The sequence below is a fragment of the Podarcis vaucheri genome (assembly GCF_965113315.1).
Source record: "Podarcis vaucheri genome assembly, chromosome: 8".
Lineage (NCBI taxonomy): Eukaryota > Metazoa > Chordata > Lepidosauria > Squamata > Lacertidae > Podarcis > Podarcis vaucheri.
In genome coordinates this window covers 76,113,002-76,139,510 of record NC_138766.1, presented here as the reverse complement: position 1 = coordinate 76,139,510, position 26,509 = coordinate 76,113,002, and the positions used below count along the sequence as shown (strand labels likewise).

At 39.1% G+C, this 26,509-nt stretch overlaps 1 protein-coding gene across 4 annotated transcripts in view; it reads left to right on the top strand.

Moving 5' to 3' along the window:
- Positions 1 to 26,509, top strand: part of CSMD3 (CUB and Sushi multiple domains 3) — a 603,606-nt gene that overhangs the window by 273,778 nt on the left and 303,319 nt on the right. For 2 of the 4 annotated variants that reach the window (XM_082235380.1, XM_082235383.1), the window contains exons 7-8: positions 7,810 to 8,127; positions 22,728 to 22,805. The exons of 1 other annotated variant lie outside the window; for it this stretch is intronic. In XM_082235380.1, coding sequence (XP_082091506.1) covers positions 7,810 to 8,127; positions 22,728 to 22,805 — 396 coding nt within the window. The remainder of the gene's footprint in view (positions 1 to 7,809; positions 8,128 to 22,727; positions 22,806 to 26,509) is intronic. One more of the 4 variants, XM_082235381.1, reaches the window with a different exon arrangement.

Sequence of the window (26,509 nt, the reverse complement as noted above, 5' to 3'; positions counted from 1 at the left end):
ACAACAGTTTTAGCAAAGGAATACATGCATCTCATGAAAACTTTCGACGCCACTAGAGTGAAGAGGGAAGGAATAATCAGCAGTAACACAAGGAGGAAGAAGATACCTCAAGAAGGAGAACAAACATTTTGACATGCCATTGGAAGTCTCAAAGTTAGTGGGGATGACAATTCACTAAAACATACCAGTTTCTAGGGTAGCAAGAAGGCATTGGATTCCATTTTGACCCATGTTGGTTGCATGCAGTGCTGTTTCCGTTCCATTAAACTTTGGCTTCTGACAACAATTATGTTATTATCATAGAATCATAGAATCATAGAGTTGGAAGAGACCACAAGGGCCATCGAGTCCAACCCCCTGCCAAGCAGGAAACACCATCAGAGCACTCCTGACATATGGTTGTCAAGCCTCTGCTTAAAAACCTCCAAAGAAGGAGACTCCACCACACTCCTTGGCAGCAAATTCCACTGTCGAACAGCTCTTACTGCCAGGAAGTTCTTCCTAATGTTTAGGTGGAATCTTCTTTCTTGTAGTTTGGATCCATTGCTCCGTGTCCGCTTCTCTGGAGCAGCAGAAAACAACCTTTCTCCCTCCTCTATGTGACATCCTTTTATATATTTGAACATGGTTATCATATCACCCCTTAACCTCCTCTTCTCCAGGCTAAACATGCCCAGCTCCCTTAGCCGTTCCTCATAAGGCATCGTTTCCAGGCCTTTGACCATTTTGGTTGCCCTCCTCTGGACACGTTCCAGTTTGTCAGTGTCCTTGAATTGTGGTGCCCAGAACTGGACACAGTACTCCAGGTGAGGTCTGACCAGAGCAGAATAACAAGATTATTCATCTTGTTGTCTGCCATGAGGGAATTTTTAATTAATTGTGCTATTAATTGGCATCATTATTATGTTATCCCACACCGCTCATGTCAATGCGAAGGCCATTCATTTCAATGCAAATGAAACACAATGAAATGGGGTGAGGAAAACACATCATCAGTTACATATCATGGACTGATTACATATTGTGGACTGATAGCAGCAGTAAATGCCAATCATATTTGCTGGTTTGATTTCCATTCTGGGCATTGGATGCATAAGCAAATGACAATTTCTGCTCCATTTTGCGTCTGAGTTATCTGATATCCCTACTGGTTTCTGCATTTTTCTAAATAACAATAATTGGATGCATTCAACTATAAAAATTATTTGTAATTTATGCTCGCTTAACTTCTATGCACAGCTTACATGAAATACATTCACCATCCAACAAAATATAAATACGAAAGTAACTGGACAGAATTTTTACAGAATTGAATGTCCAAACTTCGGTGCATAGTAAGACGCATGTGCAAATGTTGGTAATCCTGCTTCACATGATAAAGCTGATAATCAAAGACACTAGGGGGAAATATGATGTTTCAGGGACTTGACAATCAATAGTTGGTTTTCTATCAATTATTTAGGGAGCCATACTATCGGTTCAGAGGAAGGGGCAAGGTTTTGAAAATAGGATGGGCTTGGTATCTCAGCAGTCCTATGGAGGCCTATGGTACAAAATGGAAAGTCTGTAATATAGAATACACTTGAAAATGGGAAGAAAACTGCTTTGTACTGTATGCCTTGATTCCTCTCACCTGCCCTAAACCATCAATACTTTTTTGTGTTGGAAGTTAGTTCTCAGTTCTGCGTAACAATATTCGATATGCCACGCTCTGTGTGTTTGGGGATAGGATTTTGCAAATAAGGGCTTTTCCCCCATGATAGCATTGATTGTACTTTAGCAATGTAAAAATGAATAGCAGAGTCATTTGCTATTCCAGCAAATGTTCCAGTGTTAGGTCCCCCCCCCCCCGGAAATAATTCTTCTGGTCATTTTTTTTGTTTTTTTGTCTGTTGCCTTTCTGTTGATGGTACAAGGACATTCATTTCATTTCACATTTCATGCAGAATAGATCCTCAGCTGTGCATGTAAATGCACTATCGGCTTAGAATTTCACTTGAAGATTGTGATGTTTCTGAAGAGAAGAAACAGAGATTTGACTTCTGTGGAAAAACAACTTTGCTTCCAGGCCTTCCTACTGAAATTTCAGTTTGCTTTACCTGTAAAAAAAAACTGCCAACCCTACTCAGGAAATTAGGGGTGTGCCATAGCTCCATAAAAAGGTAAAGGGTCCAGTCATGACTGACTCTGGGGTTGCAGCGCTCATCTTGCTTTATTGGCCGAGGAAGCCGGCGTACAGCTTCCGGGTCATGTGGCCAGCATGACTAAGCCACTTCTGGCAAACCAGAGCAGCGCACGGAAAGGTCGTTTACCTTCCCGCTGGAGCGGTACCTATTTATCTACTTGCACTTTGACGTGCTTTTGAGCTGCTAGGTTGGCAGGAGCAGGGACCAAGTAACGGGAGCTCACCCCATCGTGGGGATTCGAACTGCCGACCTTCTGATTGACTTGTCCTAGGCTCTGTGGTTTAACCCACAGCGCCACCCACGTCCCTCCATAGCTCCATAGCAGAGCACAATTTTTGCATGCAAACCCCAGCATCTCCAGGTCAGGTGTGGAAATAAATATTGGAGAACCACTGCCAGTCAGTTTAGAGAACATTGAGCTAAATCGACTAATTGTCTGGCTCAGAATAGTGTTCATATGTTCACATATAGTCTGTGTTTATATTCAGTATCATGGGATATCTTGACTATAATTTGCATTTCACTTAGTAAATTTTGGGACAGCACTGTGTTTCCACATTTGCCATTATTTGCCACTGTTTTATAACAATGAAGTTTGATTCAGTAGTGCAACATGACTTTTCCTATAGGGGCTTATTGCTTGAAACCCATTTCATAGAAATAAGCATCCCTTTGGGAAACATGCTGATCATACTATGAAAATACTTATCAAATTATGAAATATATCTACTGCAATTCTTCTAAATCACACACATTCATAATTAATTTGTCCTGCTCTTTGGGTTTAAAGATTAGTAAGTTCTGTGTGCATTCCATGTATTTTTTTTGCAAACACTGCCAAATAGAATGGCTTAATTTATAATAAGGGGATTTGCCATGAAGGTGGTGCTGTTCGGCGCTTGTACTGGGTTCTGTTTGACAAGGTCAGGGCAAAATGCTGTTGTGAAGTTTAAAAGTGCTGCAATTGGGAGCAGTTGTAAAGCCAAGGTCCCCACACTTCATTATCAACATTCCAAGTCTATCTATAGTGACCTTAGTCATTATCCATGTTGTGCAATTAATTATACTGCACTTTGACATTGTTCAGAACAAGACAGAAGAATATTCAGGCTTCTGGCCAATTGTTCCTTAGTGAATAAAACAGATGTTAGAGCTTTCTTGAGTTCCTTAACACACAGTGGATGTTCTATTATGGAGGGTTTCAACCCATTTTTGTAACCCAAAATGATCTTCTTTTTCAGTCACCCTGTGTTTCTTTTCTGTCCCACCATTTCAGTCATATACAGTCATTAATTTATGATCAGTTTGTCATTAATTCAATTGTCATTAATTCAATCTAACATGCACCAAACTTCATGATTAGCTCTGACCTACACAAAATAAGATTAACCAAATTGAGTGCAGACCATCAGCTATGAAGGGCACATGATTAACATCTAGAAGATTCTTGGTCCAATCCTCAGCATCTCCAGTTAAAAGAATCAGACATTGAATAATACAAATACTCTCTCTGTCAAGACTCTGGAAAACTGCAGCTAATACAGAGCTGGGGGGGGGGATGTCTGACCTGGTAGAAAACAGCTTCTGATGTTCCTAATATGGGCTGCAAGGTGCTGGAAAAATCTGCCTGTTTTTGAAGTTCCCAGAAGACAGGATATGAAGGAAGATTATCCAGTCCATCCTTCCTTAACCTAGTACCCTTTAGATGTTTTGGACTACAACTCCATTGGTTTTCCTGTTATCACCTGCCAAGTGCTAGAAAAGCTACCCGTTTTTGCTGTTCCTGGCGAATTATTTGTTTAATGCCCATCATTCACACTAAGGCCTCGGGGTGAGTTGCAGCATTAAACCACAGTACTAAAAAACAATTTAATACAACTTGCACAAGAAGATAGTACAAGAAGTTTATCTAATCCAGTCTTCCCCAACCTGGTACCTTTCAATAAGCAATAAGCAATAATAAACATTAATCACACTTTGGATTAACCTCAATGGCTACGATACTGCCACCTGTTAGCCTCAGTCCGTATGGTTATGCTGGCTGAGGATTATGAAAATTGTACAGTAGTCCAAAAACCTTGGAGGATGCCAGGTTGTGGAATGCTCATCTAGTTACTGGTATGACACCATTCATGGTTGATGGACTATGTTCAGCTTTGTAGGTTAGAAGCTGAAGAGACATTTGTGCTTTGGCAAACATGTTAATCAAGCATGGTTGCTGCAAAGTTGAGAATTTCAAATGAAAAGTTTTACATACCGCTCACCAGTTTCACCTTTCACCAGCAGGTATTAGACGATTTCTTTGGTGGGACCAAAGCAGATCTTGAGTCCAACATTTGCCTGTCAAGATAACACAACTAAACAACTAAACAACAACAACATAGCAAATTATATAACTTGGAAATAAAATGGACATTTCTGAAGTTCCCAAACAGTGCATTCTGCAGTTTCCCTTCTTTGTTTTCAAGTTTATAGAATATTATTTTAGTTGCACTCTTCGTAAAGCACTTTGTCTTGATTCTATTTTCAGTGTTTTCTTAGACTTTAGGAGAAAGCTACACATTCAGCAGCATATGAGGATAGCAGATTAGGACCAAGCATTGTAGAGGACAGCCTTTGTCTGAGGCAGGAGCTCTAGTTAGCTGTGTGTAGGTGTTGACTTGTATTACAAACAAGCCTGTTGCCATTATGAAGAAAAGTTAAATTGTAGTACATGCCTGAGAATATTTATAGAAAATTATTTCTATGTATCAATATGGATGACCAGATTTTCTGGAGCCAATTAGAAGAAATGCTAGATAACACAAGAACAAACAACATTCATAAAACAGAAAGAGTCTTAGCATTAAACTCTGAGACTTGCAGTTTGTTTGTTTTACTTATTCAACAGCATATATATATATTGTTTAATCATCCATAACTTCTGAGTCGTTCACACAAAATATGAAATGTTCCAATAAAAATATTGAGAACATTAAACATTAAAAGCAAGTTCACCTAAAACTAAGTATCAAAATATAAGTCAATCCAGCATCTGTTAAAATCACACACACACACACAGAGAGAGAAACAAATTAAATCGCACATAAAAATTGCATGTCTGGGAAGGCTTGCCTATTTTTAAAAAAGTATTTAGGAGCTGCCAAAAACAAAAAAGAGAAGGTTCCAGCTTAATATCAATGAGTAGGGAGTTCCAGAGAATCAGTGCTGCCACAAAGAATTGATTCAGTGCGAGTGTGGGGCAAACATTTTGTGGCATGTGTAAAACAGTCAAGTCGGCATATGTGGGTTAAAGTGATTCTTTAAGTAGAGAAAATAGCCCCAAGCTATTAAGGGTTTTATATACCAATAGTAACACTTTAAATTTGACCTGGTACAAATCAGCAGCTAATGTAGATCTCTGAGCAGAGGATTAATATAATCTCCTGCACTAACTGCAGTTCCCTAACCAATAGCATGAGAAGTCCTGCGTAGTTGGAGAGGCAGGGAGAGATGACACATGACATGCTCACTGAATAACTTACTGCTAGAATTCCCTGTGTAAAGACAAGATAAGTCAACAGCCATCTGATGGCTGCAGGAGGGATGGGCAATGAGCACAGTGAAAATGGGATGGTAAGAACTCTGGATGGATGTGAGGCAGTACTTCAGATATGTTTTGGAATATGGGAGTAAATGAGCTGGACCTCTAATCTCCATACTGCCTAGGTAGCCAACATAGCAACCGTTCAAATGTTGTTGGACTACAACTCCTATCATCTCTGATCACTGGCCATGCAGGCTGAGGCTAATGGAACTGGGAGTCCCAACAACATTTTGAGGACACCACATGGTCTACCTCTGCTATAGTTCCCGGACAGGAAAGAGTGTCCAAAAGACTTGTGCAAAATTGTGTATAAATTATGCAATTTATAAATATATATCAGGTTGCTGGGAGCATAAGAAGCGTAAAACAACAACTTAAATAAGTGGAAGGAAGTTAACCAAGCCTCCAATTTTTCAAAGTAGACAAGGCATTTTAGTGGGAGATGGGGAAATATCTGACATTATAAGTTGGCATCAAGTCCACAGAAATTATGCCTGCCTTGGCACTGGATTCACATCTGGATATATAAAAAGTATGGGATAGACTCAAACGGGGGAACATAGATGTGGAGAGGACTGTATTTCCACATCTCACATTTCTTCCCTATACTTGGCTCACTCAGCAATTTTTGGAACTCCTGTTTGTTGTGACTGGTGATGGCAATACAGCCAACAGAGGCAAAATGTGACATACTGAGGTCTCTGCGGAACATCTAATTTTGTTTTAAACACATACAGAATATCATGTTCTCCAAAAGGTTTCTAGAGCTAATTTTCTAAACATTGTTGAACCAAATGTTGCTTTCCATTCAAGCTTTTCAGTGATTTTTTTTTTTTTTACAAATGCATACAATGAATGACTCTTAAGAATCCAATTCAGCAAAATCAACACCTTGAACTGTGAAACTAGAATAGAGCACTGATGTGACAGACTTCTCCAAACTGACCCCAGTAAGGAGGAAAAGCTCCAGCATGCTACACTAGCTCAATGCCTCCTCAAAAGTTTGCTCCCTCCCAAGAAAAAAAGTTATTATATGCTCTGAAAAATAATTTGAGGGTGAGGTGAAGATTATGTATCACATGCAGACTATACACTTTGTATACCAGATCTACTCACATAAGAGGACTCTCTTGTATTTAAACTACAATTCAGTCCTAATTTCTATTTTCTGCTGAGCAGCTTAAAGAGTTTTGTCAGAAGATGGGGATGCATGGTACATAATCCTCATGAAGACTCCTGTAGCATTTCCAGAGCTGTTTACCCCTCGGTCATAGCATGGCTGCAAGCTCTTGACATTGCCTGCTTGCTTTAGTCCAGCCCTCTCATTTGCCCCACTGCCCTTAGGCACTCCCTAGGCAAGCACCTTTTGTATATATGCTGAGAAGAGTGGAAGGAATTAACATGAGTTGGTTGAGCCCTGTGTGGGTCCTTTCATGCCTTGGCTCACAGTGAAGGATTATACCCATAGTTTTATATACATCGTTTTAAGTACAAAAAAAGCTTCAGGTATGTAATTCTACAAGGGGGACAGATAAGTCTGCATTCAGTTAATTATTTTTTAAGTAGCAAATACCAGTTCAGTTAAAATATGAATACTATCGTTCATTATTTTTAAGACCTCGCTGGCTTTTATGTGTTATGTTGGTTTATCCATGTGTACTTAAATATATATATATATATATAATACTGTTTTCAGATGAATTTGACAGTGAGTGATAAAAGGCCAACCTGTTGCCGACCTACTGGTACCACTAATAAATGCTGCATTGTGTTCTTTGCTGGTCACCTTTTCCATTAAACTGTGCTTTGTGAGTGCTGTGGTTGTAGGTACACTCTACTTACCGATGTGCAAATATGTTCTCTTGAGTACAGCAGATTTTGTTTTAAATAAAGAGCAATTGAGTTGCCTCTTGCCAGTGTCTTTAATGTGGCAAACAGAGGGACATTTTATCTGATTAAACTGAGCAAAAAGAAAAGAAAAGAATACACAATTCCAAAGAAAAAAGTTAGCATCCAGTGCTACTGTGTGTCCCACAGGTTCTTCTTCTTCCACTTTGACCCAAACTGCCTGCACTGGTGAGTTAGAGGAGGATATTGCGGCAACTGCTGGTGATATTACGGTTGCTAGCACATCTGATGATGTTACTGTATCCAGTGTTACTACTGTCACCAGCCCTAGAGTTTCCGAAGAGCAGCGAGTCCAAGCTGTGAATCTCAGAAAATCAGATCTGGAACTCACCACTTCCAAGGAGTCGCTCTCCCTTCAACCAGCAATTACCCAAAGTACAAGAAGACGACCAAGAAATGCTGAGCAGATAGAAAGACCTAAAGAGCTTGCAGTTGTTACACATAGAGGTATTGGATGTTATTTTTCTTGTGCCCATTTAGTCTACAGCCATAGATGTGTTGCCTACACTAATTCTCCCCCACTCCTGTCCCCCGATTCCCTAAATGAAAGGGTAGATTATGAAAGAAAAATTGGAAGTGATGAGATCAGCATTCGGGGTCTAGGAAGTGGAGTACTAAATGCGACTGGGACTCTGGATCTGTGTCTAGAAATCCAGGTGTCCCTCTAAAAAGTAGGAGATATGCTCATATTGGAGGAAGACAGCTTCCACATCAAGGCCACAGAAAATTAGCTTATTATACAGACAAGCCACTGCCGTGAAGTGGATGCCATATGACCGCCATATTGGTGGAACTGACTCTGTTCAAGCAAATAGCGTCGATTTCAAATTATATAATACTTTTGTAAATTTGGCAGAGTAAGAGAGATACTGAAATGTACATGGCAATAACATAGTGCTGTTCAGTTTGTGATATAAACTTACGGCAGTTTTAACTTGCCCCATTATGCTCCTTAATGAAGGAAGCAAAGAACAGACCATTAATTAATACAGCCTCAGAACCGAACAGCTTCAGAAAATGCTTCCTTATTCTTAAGATTATTTCAAGAATCACAATATTAAAAATACTATGGAAGTGTAGTGCCATTTAAGTTAAATATGCATTATTTAAAATGTAAAATAACAAAGGTAAAATATTTAATTTTTAACTAAAGGAAATGGTACAGCCTGATCTAAAAATAGGTTTTATGGGAATGATCCCATAATTTGAAATCTTTTGTACGTATTTTTACCTTGTTTTTCAAAATAAATTATTAGGACAGCCGATAAAAGAAAGTAAAAACGCAACAATTGAGGAACATCCTAAAAGAACAGTTTACAAGCAGCATAAAGTCATTAGCAGAGATATAAACAGGTCAAATTAAAAGTCCTGAGAAATTTAAAACAAAAAAAAAACAAAAACCATTTGGCAGGCGCTGAAATTGAACCCAATATGCTTTCCTGGGAAATGCATACCATAGTCATGGCCTTACTACTGAGAAGTCCCTTTCCCCAGTAGAATAATCCATATTTGAATGGGTTGGATCCAAAGTTAAACATGGGTAATGGGCTGATGGAAGTTGACTTTGCCACTCTCTTTTCCCAGCAACAGCCCCTCCTAGCCAATCAATATGCTCACTGGTTTCAGGGGACCCTGCTGGATGGGGTGGGCTATAGACCAGAGGGCATATAGGGAAAGGGGATGCCCCCAAATCATGCAGAGGCACTTTCCACTAGTAGAATTCCAACTTGTAGAAGTTGCCTTTGCCTGATTCTTGGGGGGAACTCCATTCTTCCAGTTGCACAAACCACAAATGGGCCCCAGCCCTCTTGAAGAACAGTGTGTAATCTGGAAGTCTGCCATGGGACTTAGTACCGGGCAAATCAGCTTCCTTCAACCCCATTACTCATGCTTAACTCTGGATCCAACTCTATGAAAGTGGAATGTGTATGTATGCATATATATATAATAATAATGCCAAATATGGTAAATGGTGTACTATTCAAGGAGCAGATAGAGAACAGTTCTAGAGGATAGAGTTCTTCAATAGCAAATCATACCAAGGAAAAATGCTTGTGCAATGTGCCTTTTTCTGACCATTAACTACTGCCATTTCTGTGCCTTTAATTTTAAGAAGTTTATGGCTTCCTGTCACCTCTGTCTAGACATTTGGCTTTGGTGATACCATATATTTGCAACTTTTCCTTTATCTTCTGTGGAATCTCTACATTCTTGCTCTCTTTTCTTTTCAAGATTCTTGTTTTAGCTGCTGCATCTTATGTGCTGATTTTACTGATTGAAAGTATTTAGCATTGTGTTGTTTTATAAAAGAAAAGTGTGCAGATTTACAATCTGAAAATGTTAGCATACATGTATTTAGGGACCTGGCTGCTGGACATTGTGTGGGAGACATTGATTGTGTCATGCCCACAACTCTATGTTCATTCTCTTATAGTACAATATGCAGACACATCTTTGTGTCTGTTTTTTTGGGCTGAGTTAATAATTCTGTTACACTAGTTCTGCTAAATTCCACCTTTAATGTTCTGTTTTTCCTCCTCTCCCTTAACTTCTCTGTTAGCTTAATTCCTTAACAGATTTTTGCCACAGGGGTTTCCATCCCAGTGGATGCATGTCAATGATAGCTGGAACGTTCTCTCTGTGTAAGCATATGGTGGGTCCTGACTGTTGATCCCCGCACAGAGGACTTTCACAGTTGTCTTTCCTGGCAATGTAGGCACCTTCCAAACAATATCAAAGATTTTGTTTCCTTATACCGCATTAAAGTATAAATGTAACATGCACACATTTTCCAGTTTAATGTTGGATGCCATTTTTTAAAAAAAATACATGCAACCAAATGGAAAACAGAACAAAACACTCAATGACAATTCACAAACTTCTGAAGGGCTATTTTGTATCACTATTATTATTTATTCAATTTATATACTGCCCTTTACAATGCTATTTTTCTAGAAAAGGAGGTGCCAGAACTCACCATGAATGCCTCCCTTGTTCTCTTATAATGGGTAACGGTGAGTTCTGGCTGGGGGGAAAAAGCCGTGGCCCTTTATCAAATTATCCCAGGGCAGTGTACAACGTTAATATAGCTCTGCAGGATTGTATTTTCCCCATTCTCTTCAGTATTGGGAAGTATTTTTGAGGTGCCCTCCAAATGTTGTTGGACTCTGGCTCTCATCAGCCTCAGCCAGCATTTTCAGTGGTCAGGAATGATGGGAGTTATAATCCAATGACATCCGAAGGACACCAAATTGGCTCTCCCTGCTCTAGGCCATAATCTGTGGACTGACAAAAGCAACATAGTTGGACCCTGAAGAAAGTAGGGAAATTATTTATATGATTATTAAGATGCTAAAGATGGGGAGGAGATGAAAGGTGAGTCCTGCTGTGCAAGACGTCCATTCTGCTTACGCATGGACACCCCTAGATACAACCCAAATTATTTATTTAATGTTTTTATCATATAAAATTATAATGTAGCCTCAGAACACATTTGTGCTGTATGTTGGTTGTGTTGATACAGGCTGTGAGGCAAACTCATATACAGTGGTGCCCCACAAGACGGATGCCTCGCAAGACGGAAAACTCGCTAGACGAAAGAGTTTTCCGTTTTGGAGGTGCTTCGCAAAACGAATCTCCTATGGGCTTGCTTCGCAAGACGAAAATGTCTTGCAAGTTCCTGTGGTGTTTTTTTCCTCCCCCCTTTTTCTAAGCCGCTAAGCCGCTTATCAGCTGATCCGATAAGCCGATAAACCGCTAAAAGCCGCTAATAGCGCTAATCCGCTAATCCGTCAATGGGCTTGCTTCGCAAGACGAAAAAACCGCTAGACGAAGAGAATCACAGAATGGATTCTTTTCGTCTTGCGAGGCACCACTGTATAAATACTGTGTGCATTTAGTTTAGATTGTTTTGTTTGCATCCTTTCCATTCTGAAAGATAGTGTAGATTGAAATTATTCCATTTTTAGCCTCAAACCAATCCTGTGAAGCAGATTAGCTCTAGGGAGAGTGATTGGCAAAACAGGGATTCAAGCTTGAGTTTCCTTGGTCCAAGTCCATCACTTTATCATATTGGCACCTGGTGCATAAACAAGCCACCAGAAACTAGTGACTGTTGGTTAGAACTGCGTAGAGCATCGCCACAGCATTTAACACATGTGTCATTAAGAAGTAAAGGAATTTCTAGGGATAACATGTGTTAAGCAGTGATGGAGCGTTCCCCGCTAGTGCTTGGGTGGGTGGGTGAATGCAGTGCACTGCCGGAATGACCCCCAGCCACTGGAGCAAAGTGGGGTCACACTCCACCAACTGGCCAACCGTGCAGTGGGGACCACAGTCAGCTGACTGCTTTGAGGGGCACACTATTGAAGTTCCGCAACTATAACCTGTTGCAGGATCTTAGCCAGACCCAGTTGAATATAGCAGAGCATACGCAGACTTCCAGAAGCAATCAGTTGCAGGCAGGAAGGATGAAGCAGGAACAAGATGCTGCTACCAGTAACTTGGTTACTTATAGGTGTTTATTATTTACAGCAGACTCTGCAAGTTACTATATACAGGATACAGACACAGATCTTAAATCTCTCAGTGAACAAACTCCAAACGACTCTCAGAACATCACACTGACCAACCAGTTATCCAGCAAGGAAGGTCATGAGTCATCATGCCTAAGTGGAGACCTCGACCAATAGCAGAGTTGTATCCAAGGCTCCATATCTCTAGGCAGAATAACTCCCTCTGCTCAGTCTTCTTGGCCTTCAGCCAAATTCTTAATTGCTTTGTGGGAAGCTGCATCAAATAGCACGTAGTCAGAAATCCCATCACACACTCACAGCGCCCTGTGAGCCGAGCATCACTTTGTGAGACTTGCAAAAATGGTGCTGGGCTCACAGGGCACCGCGAGTTGTTGCATCCGTTTTACGGTGCCTTCCAGCTGGAGGGTGCTGTGAGAAGGACACAACAGGACAGGGCTCAAAGCAGTGCTGGGCTTGCTGGGTGCCGAGAGCTGGTGTGTCCTCCAGCTACAGAGCACCATGAGAAGGATGCAACAGCTCACAGGGCAGGGTGTTGTGAGGGGTGTGTACCCTCCCCCCCAAAAAAACTGTGCCCAGGGTGATGGCCTCCCTATCCTGGTATGCCCCGCGGAAGACCTTAAGGTCCACAAATGACAACATTTTGGAGGTCCCAGGTCGCAAGGTGGTTAGATTGGTCTCAACTAGGACCAGGGCCTTTTCAGTACTGGCCCCAACTTGGTGGAATGCTCTGTCACAAGAGACTAGGGCCCTGCAGGACTTGACATCTTTCTGCAGGGCCTGCAAGACAGAGCTGTTCCACCTGGCCTTTGGTTTGGACTCAGTCTGACCCTTATGTTTCCCTCCCCTTATGGTTTTGATCTATGGGCTACTTTTAAAGTGAGGCTGCATTTTAAATTTTAAATTGCATTTTAACCTGTATTTAAATTTATTTTTAATGTTTTTACTGTAGTTTTAATGGTGTTAGCAGCCCTGAGCCCGGCTCTGGCCAGAGAGGGTGGGGTATAAATAAAATTTATTATTATTATTACACACACACACCCGCCACTATGCCTCTGGTGTTTTGTAAGTCTTAAATATGAAAATGCAGCTGTATTCAACTGTAGTTCTTTTTCTCTCCCTCTAGAAATAGATAAAATTATAGAAACAAACACAGAGAAAACATTCATGCTCTGAGCAAGAAATCAACCACACGCTGATAGGATTAGGAAGAGAATTCTTGTGTGCAGAATTCTTGATAATTACGTGTGTATAACCTTGCGCAGAGACAGAATAGGATTAAATGGACTGCTGAACTGGTGCGGCGTGACAAATGTGATGCCCTTCCATTTCTTAAAGAAAGATGACAAGCAAAGCAAGAGTTCTCTTTCTTCCCTCTTTTTTTGGTCTGTTTTATTTCTAGTCATTGATCAGTTTCTTTCTGTACGAAATCAAGAAAGGAATGAGTCCTACTTACAGTACAAGGCAGAGAATGAAATGCTCCTTAAATGCTACATACCCTAGCCAGTAGAGAAAGAAGCATCAGCTATTTTGTGTTTTTTAAAAGGTTTGATGCTGTACCAGGATTTATAGGCGGGCATTATAAAGTTTTTCCAAAAAATAATATTTAGCATATGTGATACAGGAGATCCACTTGCTGAAATATGTAACTGTTTGTTCATTTTTGGTGCCTTTTATTTCCTTGGCTGCTACTGTTCTTGAACCATTTTCCTTCTACTCAGTCCTAACTTTCCTTAGCCTCATTTGCCCACACAACTATTTTGACATTCAGATTTCTACAAAAGTAATCACGTGGGGGGGGGGAGCATGGGGATCAGCATGTTTTCTCCATCTGTTTACTGGGTTTTTTGTTTTTGTTTTACTTATAGACTGCCCTTCACCACTTGGTCCTGGTGGAGGGGAGGTTTACAATCCACACACCCCCTCAAAATTAGCAATCTTAATCTGAATTTAAAACAAATATCCTGAGTAAAGAGGTGCATTTTTAATAATCAGTTTTTATCGAACATTTTCTGCATAAGATTCAATAAGAATCACACCGATCTAAAAGATAAAAAAGAAAATATAAGGAAAGGAAGGGAATAAAGAAGAAAAGAAAGAGGAAACGTATATTACAAAGTTCTATATTAAATTTAAATATGCTTAATTCATAAAGAAGAGCTGAGTATTAGCCAAATCACTATAGGGAGAGAGAAAAATTTGTAGCATGATTCTAGCTGTATTAAACAGATTTGGATTAGTTTTCATCTGAGCCATGTTACTGAATATTTTGTGCATTCTATTTAGAATGTTTTATTTATTTATTTATTTGCTATTTTTAAAAAAAGTAATGGAAGAGATATAATTGGATCAATACATGGTCAAGCACTGTAATAGACTGTCCTGTGAAAATAAATTACAGACTGTAACTATATGATAGTTTCAGAGACGTTATCATGTGGGGTGCAGGGCTTGATATTTTTTGTTACTCACTTATACACACAGAGAGGGGGGGGTGAGACTCTATTTTAATAAGATTTACATATGAAATTTTGTGGCTCTGACCTAATCCAGCTTTGCCTGTCTCAAAATGCCTCTTGCATCAAGTGGCCACTTACATTCAAGCCATTGTCGGGGTGTTTTCGTTTTGTTTTTTTGAAAAAAAAGCCTAACTGTATGCAAAATTAAACATTAAAATTCATATATTATACGTATAACACACATTAGAGTCAAGCCTCATCAGGTGCTATATATCTGCAGTATTAACAGATAACTTTTTTAAAAAACAGTTGTTCTATGTATATCATTATGTGCTAGTTACTTTACATATCCTGCATATTTGCATAATATTATACATATAGTAATGTTTACAATAATGGATAAAATATGTGAGAATTGTCCATCATTTTAGTGGAACTGGTATAAATCCTAGGTTTCTTGTTTATATAACAATTTATAACCATTTTTATACATCTTAAGTATAAATAAAATCTCTATGAAATCTAAAAAAATAAAGAAGTTAAATTAACCAAAATTAAAATAAGTCAAATGCAAGTATTAGAAATCTATTTAAATGAATATTTTAAACATTTCCCCCCTCAAAACGTAAAGTATAAATATTTTAAAACAAAATAAATGAATAACACAGTATGAAGCTTGTTGTAATATGCACAGACGGAACTGGCAACAGAGGTTCAATGGGCTATTTGCATATGAGAAAGGGGTTGCTTCAAGGTAGACAGTTGATACAAAAGTGTTTGCTCATTTCTTTGATGCTCATCTCTGCTTTGACTGGCCAAACTATTTATTTGCCAAACGAGAGCAATCAGTTATTGTAGTGTTGCTTCCAGGGTGATATTCAATGATACCTTGTTGCTGTTAATGAAAATGTTATAATCATTTTCCAAGCATGTTATAATCATTTTTTTTTTACAAGCATGAGAGATAAGATCCAGTAATTCCCCACACAATGATGGCAGTTCAGGACCTTAGTACAATATAAGAAGAAAAGAATCAAATATCCAAGGAATAAGGTGCTTCCTAGGAATTCCATCCCTCCAAAGCAGATTTTGGTACAATATGGGGAGCTGTGGGGGGGGGGAGGGAGAGAAGGTGGAATTCCATTGCACAAGAACAAGGCTGCTTGTGCAACATTGGATATGATCCTTGATATTAGACTTGTAGAATCATATTTCGGAAGGGACCTAACGGTTATCTAGTCCAACCCCCTGCAATGCAGGAATCTCAGCTAAAGCATCCATGACAGATGGCCATCTCCAACCTCTACTTAAAAACCTCCAATGAAGGAGAGTCCACAACCTTGTTAAACTTTTGGTATAACAGACCATTCACATGGGGGAAACAGTATTGTCTGAAACTTTGTATTGTCTAAGTAAGCATAGCTCTCCTTAAATTATCCGTTCCTATAGTCGGACATACTTTCGGTTTCCTTTGTTGTTGTTGTTTTAAAAATCCATTTCAGTTTTTGTTTCTTTGAGTATGGGGGTTACATTTGGTTGGGTGGAAAGGAATCAGGTTAGTAATGATATACAGTGGTACCTCGGGTTACATACGCTTCAGGTTACATACGCTTCAGGTTACAGACTCCACTAACGCAGAAATAGTACCTCGGGTTAAGAACTTTGCTTCAGGATGAGAACAGAAATCGTGCTCTGGCGGTGCGGCAGCAGCAGAAGGCCCCATTAGCTAAAGTGGTGCTTCAGGTTAAGAACAGTTTCAGGTTAAGAACGCACCACCAGAAGGAATTAAGTACTTAACCTGAGGTAGCACTGCAATATTGTTAGATTTTGTTATGTACTGAGTTGAATAGGATCCAAACTGCAGCAGTCTGATTGGTCCTAGAACAATAGGATCCAAATTGCAGCAGTCTGATTGGTCCTAGAACAATGCAGCAGTATGATTGGTTGGCAGGAACCACCCAATCATGCTCCAGATATAAGTGAATCCACAACCTGATTGGCTTACAGTAGAATTCCAGAATTAGCCAATCATGTGCAGCCCATTGTGTAAATAATGTATATAAAGCAGATACTTTGAGGGGACGTTCATTCATTCCTCCTCACCACTATGAGCTGAATAAAGAGCATGAAATCACTTTGCGACTCTGAGTATATTTCAGGTTTCTTGTTTGTTATCAGTTTAAAAAAAGATTAATAAATCATTAATGAACATGAGCAAATATTTTTTTCATAGTGCAGCAGAACATGATCAGGGCAAAAATAAGCTTGCAGCCAAATTCTGTTGTTTTCATTTCTCTCCCTCTGTACATCTTGCACTATATTTTCTAAAGTAGCTTTATGTGTTTCTGTTTGTGTTATATGTGCTTTCATTGACTCATAGAACTGTAGAGTTGGGAGGGAACCTGCCACATAGAAATCTTGCCCAAAGCCATCTCTGGGTAGATAACCTTCTGGTTAACAGCCAGACACACTGACCCATTGTGTCACAGTGCATGCTTGGCCACAAATAAAATCCCATTGATTTCAGTGGCGGAGTTAAAACCTGCCTAAATCAATAAGTTCTTTATTGCAGTCCAAAGACTCGCAAGACAAAATTAAGTGCATGTGAAATCCATTAAAAGCACACAGACTGCTAGGACATATCATAAGATTATGCCTGTTTCTGACTTGTATCTAATACAGATTTATCTCTTACCCTGACCACCTCAGACAAACTTGGCAACACCCAGTCACACAGGGAATCTTATCATCTAGTAGGAGCTTGGCATAGAATTGGGCAGATTTACCTGGAAGATTTGTCAATAGTGAATTATTCAAATGTTGTCGGCCCTGCTTATATAGTCTACAGGACGAGAATGTGCTATGTGCATTATACTTCCTGGTTAGTGCAAGGACATAATCTTGTGAAATAAAGGGACTCCAGCAAATCTACCTTGGAGCATTTCAGAGGGAAACACATTATGTCTAGCCTTAGTAAAAAGTCTACAATAATTGGCAACTGCTTAAATATTCAGCTGTGTAAAATAGCCTGACATACTGTATACTCAGGGCACTTGGTGAACAGGTATGAGCAGGCCTGCAGATCACAGAAGGCTATATCCCACAGTCTTTGTTTTACTGATTTAAGAGCAGTGTCATAACCCATATGTGGGAGAAGGGCTCAGGAAAAACCAGTTGAAGCAGCTTTGGGGGCATTAAGCTTGGACAGCAGCTGAAGTACTCATCCTGAGATGAGTGTAGGCATAACCCTGTGCTCAGTTTAAAAAACACTGACCTTAAGACCTTGTCAATAGAGGGCATTTCCCAGTTTCTAACAGTATGACTGAATGTGGAACATTTGGGGATTTGGAGAAGGGCCCTCAAAAATTTAGCCTAGCTCAGATGTTAGTCCTCCACTCCAGATAGTGGAGGCGTACAGGAATTGGGCAACTGTCTTGGCATTAAATACTTTAATGGCAGGTGGAACGCACTGCCCCCCTTTGGTGAAGATGTAACACAGAATGGCAGACAGACTTGTGCTTCCTAAAAGTCAGCAGATCTATGAGTGGTCCATGATATTGTACGATAGAATGTCAGCCCTAGGTGTTTTGAAAAATACTAATCTGTTCTAGAACATGACCATCTAATGTCCATTTACATTGGGAGATAGATCATATTGTGTGCATGTTGCAAGCCAGACCGAAAATATATTTATTCAAGCAACCAATAGAGCTCAAGCAAAATGTGATGTTAAACATATTGCCATGTAATGAAGCAATTTTGGTTGGAAAAAGTGCAGAACATATACTGTATGATGCGCAGCAAATCATATCTTCTTTTCCCTCTTATATTGCATACACATACAGTGGTACCTTGGTTCTCAAATGCTTTGGTACTCAAACAACTTGGAACCCAAACACTGCAAACCCAGAAGTGAATGTTCCAGTTTGCAAAAATAATTTGGAAGCTGAATGTGCTCCATTCTGAGTGTTTTGCTTCCGATTTGAGTGCCACACTTCCATTTTGAGTGTCACACTGAGGTCTGACTGTTTTTGCTATTTATCTTGCGTTTTTGCGGCTCTTTTTTGTGACTGTGTGGAACCCAATTCAGCTACTGATTGATTGATTGTGTGACTGCAATACATTGTTTATTGCTTTCATTTTATGGATCAATGGTCTCATTAGATAGTAAAATTCATGTTAAATTGCTGTTTTAGGGGTTGTTTTTAAAAGTCTGGAACGAATTAATCCATTTTGCATGACTTTCTATGGGAAAGAGCACCTTGGTTTTAGAACACTTTGGTTTTGGAACGGACTTCTGGAACGGATTAAGTTTGAGAACCAAGGTTCCACAGTACTGGTGGGAATGATTCCAGTACTGTCTGTGGTAGACCACATGCTTTGCAAGCCAATGTCCCCAGTTTCAATCCCAGGCATCTCCAGTTAGACCTGGAAATGAGCTACTGTCTGAAACCCTGAAGAGCAGCTGCCAGTTATTGTGGATTCTATGGGGTTAGATAAGCTAATGGTTTGAGTCAGTGTAGCACAGCTTCCTTTGTAATTTAGTCTACATAAATTGTGTGTGTGTGTGGTGGATTGGCTGGACAATAAGAGGAATGGTGGAAGGAACAAGCTGGAGGACTCAGAGCCTGGGGATTGGTGGTGGAATGAAAATCAGAGGCAGAAGAGGGAGAAGCCTGGGAGGAGGCACTAGAAGCTGAATAAGTAACAGGACCTAGTGAGCAGGGAGAGTCTGTGGCAGAGCAGAATCCAGAATCAGCAGCAGCAGTGGAAGCAGGAGATGAGGGAGTCCAAGAGGCAGAAAGGAGTAAGGCTGGTGAATGAGCCAGGGAGTCTCCCACTCCTGCCGTGACAAGTTCCCCAGAACCAGAAGAGGTATGAAGAGGGAGCAGCAAAGACAGGCAAATTAGATTGCTTAGGAAAGACCCGGGGAGAGGTGGAGACTTAGGCAGCTGTGGGAAGGCAGACCTTCAGACTCCACAAGTTCCTCACAGGGGCAAGATCTCCTGGGTAGAGTTGCTGTGCTCATTAGACCTGGAACTTCTGAGTGGACTTTGTTTCATCTAATAAAGAGTTACAATCACTTACTCTGTGTGATTTATTGCTGACCCGCTCCAAACACCTGCTCCTGTCAGTGTGTGTGTGTGTGTGTGTGTGTGCGTGCGCGTGCATGTTAAATCCAGCAAACCCCAAGCCTTTTCTTTTTTTATGGACTACTATACAAAACCATTAATGTCACTTAATATTTTCAATCAAAGCCTTCATCCACTTCCATACTTCATTATTCTGCCCATGCTATCTCTACATAAAGCCACATAATTATCACCATTATACTCTGGAATTGCAGGGTGGGGAGTGAAATTTTATTATTTTTCTTTCTTTTATAACAGTAATGAACTGTCCATTTTCATAGGACAGGGAGCTTTTGAAGTGTTTTGCCTTTGAAAACTAATTAACATGATCACCTTAAACTGTGAAATTACTCAAATTGTTCTGTTTCTTAAAATGTGAGGTCTTTCTTCAATTAGTTATTATTATATATTAAACACAACTGAAACATAGAAAAAGGTCCCCCCCTCCTACCTCAAGAGACTTGAAAAATAATACTCATTGAACTATGCTTGGAGTTTTATGGGTTCTCTGGGCTTCCTGCCACAATCTATTCTTTTTCTTTCTCCCATTTACTTCAAACCTAAACCTTACTCTACTATTTTAATCATACAGTGGTTTCATACAGCTATGTTCAATATGTAATTCTCTTTTTGTTTGCATTGTTGAATTCCAAATATTTACATATTATTGAAAGCAAATATGTGTAAATCTAAACTTGGGGCATGATCCAACCAATGTCAAGCATTATTGAACCACATTGATTTCAAGCGTGCACCAGAATCCTACATATCTAATTGGTTGGAAGTAAATTTCCCTGTGCTTATTGGGATTTGCTCCAAAGTAAATGTACATAGAATTTCATTTTGGGCACATACTTAACTCGACAATCAAAATCAACTTGGCAGGTTCATGTCCATTTATAAGCAATCATCTCTACTATTTTGCTTCTGTCATTTTTATCTTTTTCTTCCCTTCCTGTGATCGTTTCATCTCTTTCTTTCATATTCTTTACATCACTGCTATTTCATAGCAGCTGCACAATGATATACTTAAAAAAGAAAGAAAGAAAAATTGATAAAATAAATATATTATATGCAAAAAATATAGTAAAAGCAGGGATGTTTTGAGGAGAGTTTAGAAATTAAAACTAGCTATACTTCTAAACAGGTAAATAAAACGCAATTAGAAGTAGTGGAGATGTAGTTTAATGTTATTAGTTACTGATGTCGTAATGATGCTTATCAGATGACAAATGGCACCTGGGAAGTCTGTTCTAATGAATGATATAACAGACTGTGAGTTAGCATTAAACATAGGCTGCCTTTATGACAGCGACACGGTTATTTCTGTTGTGGTTTTGGGAATCCTGTGTATTCGTATGTGGAAGCATGCCCCATTAAACTCAGTAGGATTGGGCTGTTTGAAAAATAATTTGAAGCGCACTGTAGTTTCTCTCTCTCTCTTCCAGCATTTACAGAATAGTGGGACATGTCCTATACTTAGAGAAAACTCTTCTAGAAAGATAATCATAGGGTGATTTTATGCCAGTATTTCCACACAGTGACCTAAAACTCAAGATCCCCATATGTACGCAAGACTATCTGCCTGCTGCTATGTTGTGTCATCACTAAATGTCATGCCTGTTGGAAGCTTTCCTCACAAGACAGCAGCCAGTGGTTTCTTAGGCAGAGTAACTAGATCTAGTATAGTATAGGAGTCCTAGTCCTGCAATTTTAATAGAAAAGAGGGTTACACCTAGTTAATATACAGTGCAAGCGTATTAAGGAAGGAAGTGCAATTAGTATTGCAGTCTTACATGCCAATAGGTGAACAGAAAGACCATCCCATCTGAGCTGATATCAGCTGAGGTTGACTTCACCACCTAATGAAACTTCACTTGTTCTGACATATCTTAGACCACATCTTACTGTATCCTCACATATCCTTCCTTGGGGCAAATTTGCAAGGATGTGCTAATCTGAAATCTGGTAACATACAGGGACAATTCAGATAGTTCATTCTGTTACAAATCATAATGTAAAAAATCAGATACAGTCTCCTTGGTTTTTTGATCTACTGTGATAGGCTTTTCAGAGTTTAATATACTGAAACTGATTGCCATACAGATAGGTTGGAAATAGGTTATCTTTCCATCCTTACATGATCTAACTTTGTGACCATATTGCTGATGATGCAATTTTCTTTTTCTGGCCACAAAGTTACTTTACAGATCTTAAACTTAAATGTGCAGAAGTAGACAGATTGATGGAAGGGGGGGGGAGGAGGGAGAGAGAGAGAGAGAGAGGTAGATTAACTAACCTCATATTGATTCATTCAATATTGTCATTGCTTTACTCACACCACTGTCAGAAAATATTTTGGAGAATGATCATGGCTTTCTTGTATGTCCTCCTGAATGTATTTTGAGCCCATACAAAACTGCTCCAGGATGGGAGGTGTTCCAATTTTGCGTTTTAAAAGCATAGAAAATATCGCAGCAGATACTTAATAAGGGAAATAAATACTCATTAAATGAGACAGGGATTTGGAAACACTATTGTGAACCTCTATTAAATTCTTGGCTTTCCAGGTTCCATAATGGTATAATAAAGTTACACAAAATCAGTTGTGGAACATGGAAACTGGAATATTTAAATTTGTTTTAGAATTTTGCATAAGAGGCATCATATACTCACTACAGGAAAAATAATAATGTTATGCCTATTTGTTTGTTCCTGTATACTTTTATATAATATAAATACTGCCTTTTGTGTAAAAACAAAAAAAATGGACTCTGTTCTTTTTCTCTCTCTATGGGTACACAATATTGTTGAAGCCAATTATGCTTAATTTGCACCTCCATGATAAAAAGAACTGTCAATTGAAATGAACTCTTGTTAGACTGTATTATCTGATATGTGTTTTTGTTTGTTTTCTTAACTAGTGAAAAAGGCCATAGATTTTAAATCTAGAGGATTTAAATTGTTTCCAGGGAAAGACAACAGCAACAAGTTTTCTATCTGTGAGTGTACTCCTTTTTGTTACTTTTTCTAGTGCAAGAGTGAAGTTTGTGCTGTCTGTGTTGTTTGTGTGTGTTTTCAATATTGTTCACATATATCTAAGCACTTAACTGTATTAAATATGTATTCTATAGTCTGCATGGTGAATGTGAAAGTGTAATTGTACTCTGAAGTGACTTTATACAAATATGGCATCACTGCAGTTAATTTTCTTTGTGAATATTCCAAATTTAAATTTTGAAGTTCTACAAATGTTTCCCCCCTTTTTTCTAGCAGTAGGCTTTTACTTGAAGTTAAATTAATATGCGCACTCATCCATGCAATCCCTAAACATGTCTTCTCAGATAAACATGTATTATCAGTAGTAACCTCAACTAAATTTGTAGCGACTGATTCCCTAATGAGTGGGAAGACAATGGCCTTTTAGAGTTGATTAAAAAGGGATAATGAATTTTTTTACTAATATAATATTAATGCAGATTAATGCACGAAAGCTATAATAAACTAGATATAATAACCATTTATGTTCCATGGGGGGAGGATTGTGGGGGTTCTGGATTAGAGAATGAACTGGGTATGACAACTAGTCAGAAACAGATGCTTATTTTCTAGCCTGAAGAAGAAAATGGTAAAATATTATAAAATAAACTTTATACCTTCCTAAACTGATTTCCCCCCTACTCATAGTGCCAGAGTCCTTTATACTTTCAACAAAACACAATGAACTACACATTAAAAAGTTGACCCAAATTGTGACCCCCACCTCAACTTCATCATTCTGTCTGTAGGCTGCAGAGTTGGAAGTAATTTCAGCAATGGGGATGTGCTGCAAACAGGGAAGTATTTCTTTCCCACTAAACTTCCTCACTCTGATTTGCCTTTGCGTTGATGCCATATAGCAAGAGATTAGACTAAGTGATGGTGACTGGAGGCAAATCAAAATGGTTGCAAGATGCCCTAAGTCCAGCATCTCGTGTGCCTGAAGAAGAAAAAACGACAACTGGTATTCAGTAACCAGCATTGAGCTAGCAGAGGAGGCCTCTTGAACCCCCCTTTCAAGCTGAACTATTTTTTCTTAGATTTTTAAAAATTGATTTCTTCCAATGTACAAAATGTAGTGCAGGGATTTATTGCAGTGTTTCACCAGGACCACGAACAATCTGTCTTCAGGTTGCTTCCAGGTCTTTCCTAATCTGCGCCAATCAGCTGTGATGATAGTAGGGGATCCGCAAGCAACCTGATGAATATGATTCATTGCTGGTGGCAAATGGTGTGATCACAATCTGCCATTTTTAACCACTGTTTTACAGGGCTAGATTTGTTTAGCTTCAGGGACAGAACTGCATCCAAATACTTTCAGACCATTCTCTGAGCCACATGACTGATCAGTTCCTATTAAGGAAGTGCCATGAGAAGATTCAGGTTTGATTATGATGAAGTGACTTAGCCAGTCTGCTGGCCTTAAACAAGGAGTTTCTGTAAGCACAGATACCTGCAAATTAGGGATAAACCATGGCTCTACTTCTACCCTTACCAAAAGTAGACATAACATTAGCAGGTAAACATTCTGTTTCTAATGTGCTCAAAATTCTGAAGGTGAAAGGAAATGTTTATCAATATATTTAATTTTAGCACCTGAAGCTAGCAGAGATTACTTGAAAAAAGCAGAATATCAACTGTATGCCATTTTAAGTCACTTTTCAGAGTAGAACCACTTTTGAAACATTTCAGTATGATCTATATGCATAAAATGTGTACACTGAGTTTCTTCTTCACTTCTCAGGCTTTTGACTAAGGTCAAGTGTTCTTCATCGATAAATTGACGTTTGTTGAATTTTGTGTGCGCCTCGGGCAGATTTTGTTTGTGTTGGTCATATGCAAAAACTGTATTGGAATCGGTTCCACGTACTTAGTATGGGGAGAACATTCAGGCGAATTTCTGCATCAGGTATTCTACATAGCCAAGCCCATTCAACTTTTTGTTATAAAGGAAAAATAAAGTAGGCCTATTTTTTACTATGAACACCTGGAATTATTTTGAACGAATTAGATCAATGCTCCACATAGTTCATTATTTTCTGCCCTGACTGGTTGGAACTTTTTGTAATGTAGCCTTTCCCAATTTTCCCAATATTAATTTCAGACCTCGCACTTCAGTGGAGCCATGGGTTCTTTTCAAATCAATTTGTAGTACTGGTTATTTAATCTATAAAACACAATTGTCTAAACGACCATTGGGCAGACTGATTCTCTATTTGGGGGAGCACAATAAACTGGGGGAAGAAAAGAAGAAAGATGTAAAAATTGCAGAATGGTAGTGAGGAAAGAGAAAAAGTTTCACTCTTTGCTACTGTTTCCTTCCTTTTGGTAGATGGATGCAGGAGGGAACAAATATACTGACTTTCAAGGTTCTGCATAACCAAAAGAGTTGGCTGAAACAATTTTGAAACATGAAATAGGATAATATAAACAAATCATTTCTTTTTCACACGGAAACAGCAAATGAACTGAGAATGGGCTTGATCAACTTGTGTAACGTTTATTTTGCTACTAAAACTAAAGTCATGTTAATGCAACATTTAACACTTTCACCTGATGCCATTGCTACTAACATCCATCCTTGATGTGCTGAACTGGATAAGGTCATTCATAACTACTGTTACTACAACTGTGATTAGGTACCTCCTTCTGCCTTTAATGCTAAGCATTTACTTGGTGCCAATAGATTGCTAGGTACTGGTTAGAATGTAACAGTGAGATGGCTCATTCTGCTTGCATTTTAAGCCAGAAATAACTACAGGCAGGCAGTTCTAATTTTACCAGCAAATTAGCAACATAATGCAGAAAATTTATTTTAGTAAAATGCTGTACCGTTTAATACTTTGTAAACAGTGATTAGTTAGCTATTCAGCGCCACATATGATAAATGGGCATTACCCATGCTTTAAAAAAAGGGGGGGATTAGTTTGAAACGTCTATGTACTTACAATTGCAAAGACCAATGAAACATTAATTTTAGCTCTAATTCAACATTTTGTCCAGTCAGCCATACCATTTTGTAAGGGTCATTCAGAATACTTGGATTCCAAACGGATGTAATTATTGTTGTCTGCAAACCTATGGGCAGCCCATTATTCAGAACTTGTGCTATACTGGTTGTAATAAACACTTGTGTGATATATGTTTGTTAATTTGTAGAGCACCCTTGTGTGGCAATAATATAAGCAAATAATATGGATGTTGGGCTGGTCAGAAGGAGAGAGATCCATGAGGAAAAGGGCATAGCATAGCGACATCCACATATAGGTGCTACTGAAAGCCTTGGAATTTGACGAGGTCATCAAGAATCTGTATTTCAAGGACTGTGTATCCTATCCACACTGAAGCATAATCCAGAATAGCTAGCCAAGAAGTGAAAAGAAAGAAAAATACAGCCCAGAGATATTATCTTTACTATATCTACATGCTGTTGTTGTTTCTTTAACTAAGAGCTCCCCCTATCTCCTGTCCCTAGCACTAAGCTAAAGCACAGAAAGAATCTCTACCCCAATTAACCATTCTGTGTTTGCCTTGACATGTTCTTTACTAGCAAACACTAGTGCTGTGCCAAATCTTGGCCTCACATTTGTAGGCAGTCTTTCAACCAATGGGAAAGAAGAGCTGTTTTCCTGCCTGTCTCAGGATCATATTTTTACATTGTTGTTTT